Source organism: Callithrix jacchus, chromosome 7, assembly GCF_049354715.1.
Source record: "Callithrix jacchus isolate 240 chromosome 7, calJac240_pri, whole genome shotgun sequence".
Classification (NCBI taxonomy): domain Eukaryota; kingdom Metazoa; phylum Chordata; class Mammalia; order Primates; family Cebidae; genus Callithrix; species Callithrix jacchus.
In genome coordinates this window covers 131,331,681-131,345,930 of record NC_133508.1, presented here as the reverse complement: position 1 = coordinate 131,345,930, position 14,250 = coordinate 131,331,681, and the positions used below count along the sequence as shown (strand labels likewise).

The window sequence follows — 14,250 nt, the reverse complement described above, 5'->3', positions numbered from 1 at the left end:
AACTGAAGGGCGGACTACTGTAATATTCTTCCATTCCATGGGTTGTCTCTTTACTGTTGATTGCTTCCCTTTTGGATTGATGTAATCCCACTTGTTCATTTTGCTTTTGTTGCCTGTGTTTTTGGAGTCATAGCTAAAAAACCTCTGCCCAGACCAATGTCATGGAACTTCTCTCCTATATTTTCTTCTAGTATTTTTGGTTTCAGGTGCTATGTTTAAGTCTTTAAACCATTTTAAGTTGATTTTGTATATGATGTGACATGAAGGTCTAATTTCATTCTTCTGGACCAGGCATGGTGGCTGACACCTGTAATTCCAACACTTTGGGAGGCTGAGGCAGGAGAATCACCTGGGCCCAGAAGTTGAAGACCAGTCTGGGCAACATAGTGAGACCCCCATCTCTACCTAAAAACAAAAAATTCATTCTTCTTCATGTGGATATCCAGTTTTCCTCCTCAAAAACCTATCTTTGATCTATAAAAAGAACTAAGTGAAGATATTACTCCAAGATACAAGTAGCTGCTATTTTAAAATTACATTCAGAAAACAAAACCAAAAAAAATAAAGCCCTGATAAATTAAAATAGCAAAAATTAAAAACTTAATATAAGAAATTCCTGTTTCAATTAACGGTGGACTAAGTTAACCAGGTCAACTATCACTATTTAACTGAATAAAAAATCTGGATAAAATATATTTCAAAATTTTTAAATCATTAAAGAAGACAAGCCAATATATATGAAGTAAAAAGGAGAATCCAGAAAGGTAAAAAGAGCATATAAGCTACCCTTGTCCTGAGGAAGTTTGCCAATCCTGAAACTGTTTTTTTAAGCTAGCAAGAGATACAGGGAGAGAAAAATCAAAATCCAACAACCACACAAGGGAACTGTACATCTTAAACCTGGTTTAAGGTAGTCCCAGACCAGGGAGAAGAAAATACAAATTCTATACATAAAATGGAACACTGCAACTAACCATGGAAGGATGATTCTCAGATATCAAGGAAGAAGATAAAAAATGGAAGAAAAATGTTAAATGGAAGAAGATGCAAAAAAGTACTTATCATATGGTATCATTTAAATGAAATTTTAAAACTTAAAAAAGTAATCAGTGGGGATACAATTCAGAATAGCGGTTAGAGGTCAGACACAACGGCTCACACTTGCAATCCCCAGCACTTTGGGTGGCTGAGGCAGGCAGGTCATTTGAGCCCAGGAGATTAGGACGAGCCTCGGCAATATGGCTACATGCTATCTCTACAAATAATACAAAAATTTGTTGGGTATGGTGGCAAGCACCTGTAGTCCTGCTACATAAGAGGCTGAGGAGGCAGGATCACATGAGTCAGGTAGGTCACAGATACAGTAAGCTGTGATGGCACCACTGCACTCCAGCCTGGGCTATGGGGGTGAGACCCTGTCAAGAAAGAAAAGAAAGAAGTGGGAGGGAGGGAGGGGAAAGGAATTGGCATACATTAAACACTCAAATATTTGTTGAATCAGTAGAGGGATTCAATGGCTTGTCATCCCCAGTAAATACTCCCCCATAAGCAACCACTTTTTTTTTTTTTTTTTTTTTTTTGGTGACAGGGTCTGACTCTATCACCCAGGCTGAAGTGCAGAGGCAGATCACAGCTCACTGCAGCCTTGACTCCCAGGCTCAGGTGATCCTTTTGCCTCAGCCTCCCGAGTAACTGGGACTACAGGTGCGCACCACCATGCCTGGCTGGTCTCTGGGCTCAAGAGATCTGCCCACTTTGACCTCCCAAAGTGCTGGAATTACAGGCATGAGCCGCTGCACCTGGCTCCTTTTCTATAAATTGGGTACACAGCAAAAACAAAACAGATCCTTTACTCCCTAAAAAACAACAAAATTAAGGTGTGCCAAAAATAGAAAAATCTCACTTCGTATATTTATTCTTTTCAAACTATAACAAGTATACAAATACTAGTATTTCCCAACTTTCATGAAATATTTGTAAAATCTGCTGATTAGTTTTCCATCAAGAACTTAAGGGAGAACATTCCCCTAATTGCCAAACATGAATAATTTGGATTCAATATAGACACTTTACAAAAACTTTTATCCTTGTTATTATAGATTTTTTTCCCCTTGGGCTCCATATAGATTCTAAATCTTGACTCTCACATTACAAAAAGCAGTCAGACTTTTTTTTTTCCCTTGGAGACAGCATCTCATTATATTGCCCAGGCTGGACTCAAATTCCTGGGCTCAAGCTATCTTCCCTCCTCAAGCTCCCAAATAGCTGGCACTAGAGGGGAGTACCACCATGCCCAGGTAGATAACATCTTACAATGCCTGACAGTAATCCCGTATAGTATAAAAGAGGTTTCAAAGAACTAGTCAATGAAAATTCTGTAAAACCAATCATAGAATATGACTTATTAAAAAAAAAAAATGCTGAAAGACACATGTGACAATATTGAAATTATTTAGATTTTTAATATTTTTAAAGCACAATTTGCAGTTTCAAAGCATTTATCATTGTCATCAATTGGAAGGTGATATTTCAAATATTCTAAAATACTTTGTTATTAGAAAACTCAGTACATAAATCAGCTCATGAAAATAGGAATTAAATCAAAAGTATAGGGATCAAAACTAACTGCATTTTCCCAATGAACACCCTCTCACTTCCAGAAAAAGCACTGATATCTAAACTGATATAGAAGTAAAAATATAGTTGTCCACTAGCATTGGTATTCACCATGGATGCTCAAGTTCCTTAGAAAATGGCCTGTGGGCATAGAGCCAGGCATGGTGGCTCAGGCCTGTAAGTAATTCCAGCACTTTGGGAGGCTAACAGAGGAAAATCACTTGAGGCCAGGAGTTCACGACCAGAGTGAGCAATACAGCAAGACTTTGTCTCTACAAAAAAATAAAAGAAATTAGCTGGCTATGGTGGCACATGCCTGGAGTCCTAGCTACTTGAGAGGTTGATATAGGAGGATCACTTGAGCCCAGGAGTTTAAGGCTGAGCTATGATCGTGCCACTGCCCTCCAGCCTGGGTGACAGAACAAGAACCTACCTCTAAAAATAAAATAAAATAAAAATAAAACAGCACAGTATATGCATCCTCCCATATACTTTAAGACATCTCTAGATTACTTACAACACTTAATACAATGTAAATGATATGTGTAAATAGTTATGCTGTATTGTTTTTAGATTTGTGTTATTTTTATTGTTGTATAATTGTTTGAATTAATATTTCCAGTCCATGGTTGGCTGAATCCACAGATGTGGAAAACACTGATATGAAGAGCCTACAATATAAAGTCACAGATAAAGGGGAAAGAAAATAACAGTATAAATGAGCCATAGTAATAATATATATTTAAAAATAAAAGTGATTTCAAATCAATAACATATTATTAAAAAAACTAACATCCTTCAAATATTCTTGCAGGGGTGATAAAATCAATACACTTTCATCCTCTAAAATCCAGGGGTATTCCCTCTCCTGCCACCAAAGTAGTGAGAAGCAAGAGGTAATCCCTTCTACCAACAAACTAAGATTTCCTTCGGTGAATTTTTAAATGGTCTGAAAAGTGGATTGATTACATACAAAATGCATTACACACACACACACACACACACACACACACACACACGGTTCATGAATCAAGCATTCGGCCAGACCAATCTCTTTGCCTCCCTCATTCCAATCTACCCTTCATCACTTCTTTTCAGGCATTCTACACTCAAATTCAAGTCAAACCTAACACTATACTCAGGTTAGTCCAGTAAACATTTATTAAAGACCCTAATAATGTCAGGCTCTAAGCCAGGCAGGATACAGCAATGAATCAGAGAATGAATAAGATACAATATCTGCCTTCTAGGAACTTCTCAGGAACCCCCACCTGCATAAACCTTCTTATTCCAAAATCTAGGTCAAAAGACACAGCCTTCCTAAAGATTTTCCTGTGATGTCTAGTGTGAAAAGTCATTTTCCGCAGCCCTAAGGTCCATTTATTACTTTCTATTTATTTTAGGGTTGCTTTGAGGCTCAGGCTGATATCTAATTGATTCTTTTAGTATGCCCCAGGAAGCCTAGCTTAGTGCCTAAGCTGTAATAGGCATGAAATAAACATCTGTTGAATGAACAAGCATCAGTTCTATTTACATGTTTTAATTGTGCTGGATAGACATGGCCTGAACTGAAATATCGAACAGCTTTTACATTCTATAAAACAAAACCTTTACATAACCTTTCCTATCAGTTTTTCCTATTCTATATGGTCCCTGAGACAGAATTTTTTTGCTATTGAAGTGAAAGTGTTTAAAGATGAAAGATTATTAAATAAGACACCACTTGCTGATATTTGTGGTTCAAGACTGCATATCAAATACACAGAAGGTATTTGATAATTAAAAGCCATCACTATTCTCTTGCCATACTTTCTGTCTACAAACTGACTGACAGAAAAAGTTGGGAGAAGAGGTTTTTTTGAAGTTTCCAGCCAAAATCCTATTTTATAGGGTGGGGGAAGGAAAAAGAGCAAATATTTTAAGAAAAACGCAGGGAAAGCAAATGGAAGTAATTGAAGTATGAGTGGCAATGCAAAGGAGACACTGATTAGAGGCAGTTCTCCAGCTTCCAGCTTATTATAGTCATTATAGAATGGTGACATAAACAGATGCCTTGATAACTCACAATCATCCTCCTTAATAGCAGTTACATCTGTAATACAATGTTGAACACAACAATTTCTACCAACAAAAGGGAAAATAAAAATAAGTATTTATACCATGACCATTTCCTTAAGCTTTGAATGAACAAAAAACAACTATAACATAAGGTGGTAGTCCCATAAGAAAGATAATATCCAGAATGTGTAGTGTGGAGGCATGGGTTGATAGGAACTGGTCAACAGAGGGCATTCTGGGTAGTGGTATCAATGTAGGGAAGTATTTTGGAGTTAGTAAAGTTGTATCACCTCAAGTCAACTCTATCTTTTGTCAGGGCAGGGCCAATACCACAAGCCTTCATAAATCAAATCTCACCAAACATAACAGTGCTTCCCATATAACAGACAAAAAATAATTATTGTATTTTTAAAACAAAACTGATTTCCTATAGCAGTTTCATGGCCTTTCATTTGCTTTTGGAGAAGCAATTCCGTTTACATTAATAATGAATTTTCTTTGTCAACCTCCTCTAGACAAGTACCCTCTAAACAAAGTGAAGTAAAATTAAAGTCAGTAATATTATAGACAGTCCCAGCTTCTTGGAAGCCTAAGTCATGACAATTGCTGGAATGCAGGAGTTCAAGATTGGCCTGAGAGCATAGCAAGACCCCATTTCTAAAAGTATACATACATATTACAGACATGGTCTAACCAGTAGACTATAATGAGACCCAATTCCTTTGCTCCAGATAAATCTATTAATGGGGCCTAGATTTTACCAATTATTGAGTCAGTCACATTATCAAGCTATCATTCAAGTAAATTAACCAGAAATTACCTGTAGGTAATTTCTTTTAGTAATTAGAAATTACCTGTAGGTCATTTCTTCCCTAAATTACTAATTTCTTTTAGTAATTTAGAAATTACCTGTAGGTAATTTCTTCCCCACTCTTTTACCATTTTACTTGATAAAAATGTTTAACCCAAGTAGTAAAACTTTACTATCATCTTAGTTTCAGCTTTAGACTTTTTTGGGCTGTTATGGGATCACCTGGCCTATCATCACCTACAAAGGCCTTCAGAACCCTAAAAATACACTTGCTAATTAGTAATCAATACTCTGGGTAATGCAATCAACTATGAATTCAATTGGGCAAAACATGCATGATCACCTACAAACATCATTTTGGTCAGTGAAAACAAAGATGAATCCAACCTCTCTATACTCAAGGACAATCTAGTCACTTACCATGTAAATTTAAATGGTATATAAAGTGCAACAAAGCAAAGATACTGAAGCATTAATGGATTAAGACTGGGGGTAATACATAAATTATCCACCTAATCTATCACTCAACCCACATTTTTCAGTTTCTTCCAAAAAAAGATATAAGCTTCGTCAAATGCATCTAGTTAATAATATGATGAGTCCAGGCATGGTGGTTCACACCTGTAATCCCAGCACTTTGGGAGGCAGGCGGAGGTGGGCAAATCACCTGAGCTCAGGAGTTTGAGAACAGCCTGGCCAACAAGGTGAAACGCTGTTTCTACTAGAAATACAAAAATTAGTTGGCATGGTGGTGCGTGCCTGTAATCCTAGCTACTTGGAAGGCTGAGGTGGGAGAATTGCTTGAACCTGGGAGGCTGCGTTGCAGTGAGCCAAGATCATGCCACTGCACTATAGGCTGGGTGACAGAGAGATTCTGTCTCAAAAATAATAACATAAATAATATGATAAAAATAACAATGGCTTTTAAATTATACATTCTTAAACTAAGGGCCAAAGATTATATAGGCCAGGAAATTAAGGCATAAAAAAGATTTATATGCACCTATAAATCAGATATCTGAATCCATCTCCTAACTACCAGACTTGTCCAGCATTTCCCTTGAATAGCATATTTTTCATTAAATCATATGAATGTGAGGTGCTCAGCCATATATTTTTTTCATATCTATACATACAGTCACAACCCATACAGATTTTTTTTTCTAACTTTAACCAGGTAATAAAAAACTAAAAACCTATTTCTTAATAAGTAAAACCTATTGACTAAACATAGGTCTTCTCTAATCTCTAATTTCTCTATCAGTAAACAAAAACAAAAAAGCTAACAATTCAAATCCCTGCTTTGTGAAATTATTAATTCATATTTGGCTCTCTAACTGATCCATCCATTCTTACTATGTAATAAAGAAATGAACACAATAAGCAATGCCTAAGATGCTACCTTGCATCCTGAAGAAGTGAAGACAGTATCATCTCTTTCTTTGGTATTACCCGTAACACAATGCAAAACTGTAACTGTAATATGTATTCACTAATTTACTCATTTGGAACACTAGAAATCCCTGTAAGCACAGCTCAAACTCATTACCAGTTAGTTCATATCTCCTAACAGCTACACAACCAGTCTGACACAACCCACTTGGCATATCATTATAAAAGTCCCCCAAAGTCAGTATTAGAGATGTCCTATTGAATTCCTTTCTTTCTCAAATTTAACATGACTTAAAAAGCATTAACATAACAATAAAAACTCCAATGATTGTTACAAAAAAGAGACTTAGGTTTGAGCACATGGCTACATATTTTTTCTGTAACAACATATTCTCAACAATTAACTCTTCAGGACAGTAATGTGATTCTAAATATGAAATAACAGGAGAACTGGATTATAAATCCAAAATTTCAAGAGAATTTCTCAACCTCAAAGTTCTCAACAGCAAGAGCACAGCACAGGTGTTTGTATTACATTACGATCCACTGGAAGTAAAATCCTTTTTCAAAACTGAGAACACTAAAAACAGGAAGTATACTCAAATTTTTCTAAGATTTCTTCTAGTCCCAACAATAGTCCTCCGCACCAAGTTCTACTTATCTAAGTTTTAGACATCAAGTTAATATTACTACATTCTAAATTATTTAGTTAAGTGTTTCCCTCAAATCCTCATACAACTAAAAATCTTAAAATATAGAGATGCACTAAATGTTAAGAAAAATTAAAAAGATTTTTTCAGAATTTCCAAAGGACACAAAACAAATTTTAGTTAGAACAAAAATTCCCATCTTTTCTACAGTTCATCTTTTCAGATTGCTGAAAAACTATTTAAATGCTAAAAGTAAATAACCAAATTACAGGAGACAGTAGAGGAATGGAACAGTTTTCTTATGTAATACTGTAAGTTTTTTAAATAGCTTTTAAAATCACATTTTGTTCACTAAAATATTGTTTTCCCTTAAACTTTTTCTTTTGTGTTATACAAGGTGAATTTTTTTAAAAATCTTAAGAGTTAAATCTAAATAATATGCCTCCACTGTTTTCCTATGTTTACTTTTTTTAAAGTATTCTGCTTACATTTTGGTTTCCTTTGAAGCACGAGTCATTTAAGTAGGCAAACATTAAATTATTTTGTAATTATAAAAATGGATGAATGCACTCTAGTAAGCATGAAAAAATTTAAAACATTGACAATAAAACTATATCCATTTCCTTTCATTGATAACTCACTAAAATCAACTACAGAATGCACAAAGTGTAAGGAAAAAAGGCCAATAATGCCTGAGAAACTAATCAATGTAAAAGGATTAAACTTTACATAATTCATGTACCACACAATCCTCCCCAATATAAGAACAATTAATGCTATCTAAGAAGCGGAATGAAAGGGCTCCTAAGGTATTTTCTCTTGGGTGGTGTGTTTACAGACTGGGTAAGCACTTGTCCAGAATGTTGCACAAGAGATTCCTGGCTGGCTAAGCATTCACTAGATAGACTCTAAAGTCTCTCAGTTCTAAGATTTCCAATCCAAGAGTAGACGTGAAAAATAGGAAAACATTTTGCCTTTCAATTAACCGATCGGCTTTCACTCCCACCGTAGTCGGGCACATACATACTCAAAAGTTATTTCTCCCCTTTCTCTGCAGTGATTTCACGAGATCCTCGCGAACAAAAGGAAAGGAAAACAGGCACAGGTGGAATAAAAAGGGGAGTGGCTGAGGCCAGGCAGCTCTCGGGACAGCGCCCCCACGCCCCCAGTTCCCCCGGCCGCACCTGAGAAATCACTGCCCTCCACACCTCCACCCTTCCGCGCCGGCGCCGGGAGCAAATTCTCCGACCTATTACCCTCCGCCCGTACCTTGGCCAGACTCTGGGCATTGTCTGGAGCCTCCGGTGCCAAAGAAAGACGGGGAGGAAAGAAAAGGAGAGAACGAAGGAGAAAGGACGAATGAGAATAAAGAACGGAGGAGCAAGTCAAGCAACAGGGAAACCGTACGCTCCTTTAAGCAAAATTACCTTACCCATCGATCACTCGATTTATCAATTCAGCCCCCAAAACCAACCCACCGGCCAAAGGCTGCAGCGGGGGGTGGCCAAACAGGAGTCCACCGAAGCTGTGCCCGCCCGAAGCACAGTGGCAGGGAAAGGGAAATGGGCGTGTGGGCTAGGCCTGGCTGGCCCGAGGCCGGGCTCCGAACAAAGCCGCCCGGGTTCCCATACCTGGGGCGAGGGCTCTGGGCGGCGCCTCCCCGCTCCCCACGCCGCCGCAGCCCGGCGACGCCCTAGCCCCACGGACCCTGGCCCGGGCTAGAGACCGCGGCCGGTCCCCTCCTTGCCCTCCAACAGCGCCCCTTGGGGACAATGGACCCCCCTCCCCCGCCTGCAGGCGGAGAGATACAAAGGGAGAGGCGAGCTGCCTGGCGCGAAGCCAGGCGTCAGGAAAGTGAAGGCGGAGGAGTGAGAAGGTACGAGAGACGATCCGGGCAGACGAGGGAGCCCGCGGGCTGCTCCCCAGGCCGTCCCGGGCGCAGCCCGAGCCCCACCGCGGCGGCAAAGGCGGGAGTGCGGACTAGCGGCCCCGTCGACCCCCGGCCGAGAAGGAAAGAGGAGTCTGCACACAAAGAGGAGCGGGACCCCCATCCTCCGCCAGCGCCGGGCCGAGGACGGCGGTGCGCGCTCTCACCGCCTAGAGTCCGCGGCGCCCGCCCAACCCGTGCTTTTCGGAGACCGGGGTCCACACGGGGCGCCCCTTCTCCTCCACTCACCCACAGCTCCGTTCCCCAGCTCATGGCGGAACTTGAGGCGTCTCTGGCCGTTTGGCTGTGCCGCTGTCCGTCCGTCTGTCGGCTCCGCCGCCAGTCTATCCGTCCTCTCACTGGCCGGCGGGCTCGCAGCTAAGAGGCTCTGCCTCGAAAGGTGCCGCCACCGCCGGGCTCCCCAGTGAGTGCGAAAGACGCGACTGGAGAAGGCGCCGCCGCCGCCGCGTCCCCGCCTCCCCGAGGTGGGCGGGAGGGGGCCCGGGCCGAGGGGAGGTGGAACGCGGCGCGGGGAGGGGGCGGGGAGCAGTGCATCCTGGGATCGCGGAGGACCTGGGCTCTCCTGGCCACCGCCGGCGGGGTCCCCCTGCGGGCCCCTCTCGCTGGTTGAGTCTCCTCCCGCCGGTACCCCGGAGCTTGGACTGCCCCGCCGCGGCCGCCACTCGGACCCTTGTTTCCAAGATAGAAAGCGAGAGAAGGGAAAAGATCCCCACCGCCGCTATTATCTCACCCCTTCTCTGCGCTGAGCCCCTTTACAAGAGGCAATTTCAGTTACCTGCCTTTCCTGCCTCTTGTCTCCTCTCGGGAGAAACCCTGTCCGGGAAACATCATCCAAATCCTAGGGTTTAGATTGAGGAGAGTTGTGTTTTATTATTTAAAATCTTGGCGTTTAAGGTGATTTGTCCTTTCGAGCCTGATGCTTCGGCGTGATATTCTTGGGAATCACCAAAATGTGCACAGGTTGAACATCGAATGTGAATGCAACATGTCCCCGATTCTGTCTTTAATTAAATATTTTAATTTTATAAATTCTGTCATGAAATCATAAAAAGAGACAGCTCTTCCAGTAGTCATCTGGGGATGTTGCCAAGGCACGATGTGGAAGACGTGGACAAATGTGAGCCGAGCTGTCACCTGCGGAAAATGAGAAGGCAGCTCGCCCGGTGTCTGAAATGGGCACCTCATGGGTGGGGGTTGGATGAGAGCCAGATTCCTCTCCGGTAGTGTAAACAGCCTATTCAGAACTTCAGATCTCTCTCACCTCCCAGTATCGGAACCTTGGAGGCAGGTCCACTACTTCCTTTTTTTTCTGTGGAGCTACTTCCTGGCCTATCTCCATGGGAAGGCTGTCAGCGAGCTTGGCTGGTGCTACTAGATATCAAGTACCCTGAGCAACTCCCTAACATATGCTTTAGTATTAATAGCTCGTCTCCTAAAGCAAGCAAGCGCACAGACACTTCAAACCAGTCAACTAGCAGAGTACTCCTCAGTGCATCACGACAGCTGGGTGTCTTAGGAAGCTCTCCCAACAGGTTGTCAGCATTGAAACTCCTCCTCTAACTGGCCTGCACAGGTGTTCCAACTTCTTCCGCTTAATCCTTGTCCTTGCCTAGCTGCGCTCCTGAGGCCAACAGCCTGAGTTCGCCTAACAGTCCAGCTGCTAATCTTCCTAAATTCTCTGCTGTCCTTCTCTGAGGCCAGTTTAAGCATACAAATGCCCTCTTCCAAGTGGTATAGCCAATTTTTAAATGCTTAAGTGTACCATGCAATGAAAAGACTGAAGCATTCAACAACACTTCCTACAATTTTTCTACATTGCCTCTATTTCAAATAGAATTTATTCGTTTATTTATATCACCTAACACTGCTAACCGCCTCTCCTATCACTTCATCTCACTCCATAGAATTACAAATGTATTTTGCAATCGCAAGTAACATTAATTAGTAAGAGAAAATTGATTTTTTTTTTTTTTTTTTTTGAGACGGAGTTTCACTCTGTCGCCCCAGGTGATCTGGGCTCACTGCAACCCTCCCTGCCCCACCTCCCCACGGGGGTTCAAGCAATTCTCCTGCCTCAGCCTTCCAAGTAGCTGCAATTACAGGTGCCCACCACAGCACCCAGCTAATCTTTGTGTTTTTAGTGGTGACGGGGTTTCACCATGTTGGCCTGGCTGGTCTCGAACTCCTGACCTCAAGTGATCTGCCCATCTCGGCCTCCCAAAGTACTGGAATTATAGGCGTGAGCCACTGCACCGAGGCAGGAAATTGATTTATTAAATGAATGTCTCATTATTTAGAACCACAGCAATACCAAGATTTATTATATCTAAGTATTGTCATAAAAGCTAAGACCTACAGAGTACAATTTAAACCAAAGTTAAAGAATTTATCTCTTCCCCCGCGCCCCGCCCCCTCAATGGTCTAGAGTGCAGTGACTCCATCTGGACTCACTACAACCTCCACCTTTCAGGCTCAAGCAATTCTACTGCCTTAGCCTCCCAAGGAGCTGGGATTACAAGTTCGCACCACCACACGTGGCTAATTTTTTGGATTTTTTTGTAGAGATGTGGTTTTGCCATTGCTGCCCCGCCCTGGCTAGTGTCAAACTCCTGGGATCAAGAGATCCAACCCCCTCAGCCTCCCAAAGTTCTGGGACTACAAGCCGTGAGTCACCATGCCCAGCCAGGATTTCTCTTTTAAAGTAAAGTAATCTGTTCACATTAAAATTCTCAACCATACTGTTTACCTAAATAAAGCTTACCTCCTATATGAAGATTTTTTTTTCTTCTTCCAAGGTACTGAAGCAGGATTCCACACTTAAAACAATTCATTTCTCTTCAAAAAGTTAGATTTGGGAGCATCAAGGGTTTTCTTATTTGTTTTTGTTTTGAGACAAAGTCTGCTCTGTCATCCAGGCTGGAGTGCAGTGGCACCATCATAGCTCACTGAAGCCTCTACCTCTCAGACTCAAGTAATCCTCCCACCTCAGCATCCCAAATGGCTAGGACAACAGGCACACCACCACACCTGGCTACTTTTATTATTTTTATTTATTTACTTATTTTGTAGAGACAGGGGTCTCACAATGTTGCCCAGGCTAGTCTCAAATTACTGGACTCAAGTGATCCTCCTACCTCGGCCTCCCAAAGTGTTGGGATTACAGGAGTGAGCCACTGCACCCAGCACTGCATCAAGTTTAATATTCAGATTTAAATAAAATTTCTGTTACCTTCCATTACTATAACATTTTTAATATTTCATATTACCACCTTAAATAATCTCTTCTAAAGAATTATTTGTAATTTATAAGATTCTTTCATGACATTAAAAGTCAGTTTCAACAGTCTTTAAGCAAAGATAATTAAAAAGTGAAAACTTTCACAATAAAGAGATAAATGTTTAGTGTTATATTTTGTTACAAAAATAATAAAGACTAATCAGAGTTCAAAATATTTCTTCTGATAACAAATCTCTAAAACAGCATATAGGCATTTTAGTCAACAAACATCCAGAGATATTTTACATACACATAGTCGCATACACAAATATATATTATCAGTATGGCAGTTTATAAGGTTGTTTACGATTTTTGCATAATCAAAATCATTTTGGCATTAAATTATTTTTACAGATAATTTATTCTTTATAGAGTCATGACAAGGCATTTTGTAAGCAGTTCAAACACAGAATTTTTATCTCTAAAAATGTTAAAACTAGCCAGGCACAATGGCTCATGCCTGTAACCCTAGCACTTTGGGAGTCTGCAGTGGGAGGACTGCTTGAGGCCAATAGTTCAAGACCAACCCAGCCAACATAGCAAGACCCCATCTCTTATTTTAAAAAAATTAAAAGTAAATTAAATTTAAAATGTTAAAACACAATCTTCAGAATCTTCAAAGAAATATCTCTTTATTATAATGGAAATCTATTATTAATTTATTTCAGATGCTACCTCTATAACATACTTTGAATCATTAAAGGATATAAAACTCTTCAAACCAACTATACTTTTTTGCTGCTTGACCTATTTTGGCAATAAATCACCACATAGTTTCTATTTCTTATTACATAATTTATAAGGTAATAATACTCAGAAGAAATAATGAGAATATTATTCTACTTTCTCCATATACAATGAATCTACTCTCCAAATAAATTTGCAAGGGCTTAAATTACAAAGATGCTTTAGCAATTTAAACAATTATTATAATGTATCTTTTTATTATGAAAAATAACTTTTTGAACCCATTTTCTCTTCAGGCATGTCATAGAACTCTGGTCTATCATAATCTATTAAAGTGTTATGTTTTCTTTTCCATATATTATAATTCAAATGCAAGTTCCTTTTATAATTTCTTTATGTTATAAACATTTAGCTAATGCCCTTTCTGGTTTCAAATATTCACTTCATGAATCGTTTATTAAGGCAAAATATGAAACAGAGTTTTTCACTGCTGCATGCTGGGATATTTAATAATTTACTGGTCCAAGTACATCAACTTTCAACTGTAAATCAATCCCTTGTCATCTGAAAATCTTAAGACTATGTCTTAAAATTAAAGTTACAGAGATAGTGTCCAGAAATAAAATTTTCTCCAAGTAGCTAGGCCAGAACAATCAAGCTAAAACTACCTTAAGGAAGAAAATCAAAGACCAGTACCATTTTAATGTTTCAAAAATGGGATCACACTTGCACGCTGAGTCCGTGCCAGCCAAATAAAGAATGGCACTGGTTAGTTAATAGTCATCACTACTTTCTGTACTGCCAGTTTTCC

General features: G+C 40.1%; 1 protein-coding gene across 30 annotated transcripts in view; it reads right to left on the bottom strand.

Annotated features, from left to right (window-relative positions):
• FNBP1L (formin binding protein 1 like) overlaps window positions 1–9,886 on the bottom strand; it is a 101,502-nt gene extending 91,616 nt beyond the window's left edge. For 22 of the 30 annotated variants that reach the window (XM_078332509.1, XM_078332514.1, XM_078332520.1 and 19 more), the window contains exon 1: window positions 9,704–9,886. Coding sequence is in view for 14 of the 30 variants with exons in the window: in XM_078332498.1 (XP_078188624.1) it covers window positions 9,704–9,727 (24 nt within the window). In the remaining 16 variants the exon portion in view is untranslated. Of the gene's footprint in view, window positions 1–8,959; window positions 9,337–9,703 lie in introns of those variants that run through there. The other 8 variants (XM_078332515.1, XM_078332519.1, XM_078332502.1 and 5 more) reach the window with 2 other exon arrangements.
• Window positions 9,887–14,250: the final 4,364 nt, after the last annotated feature.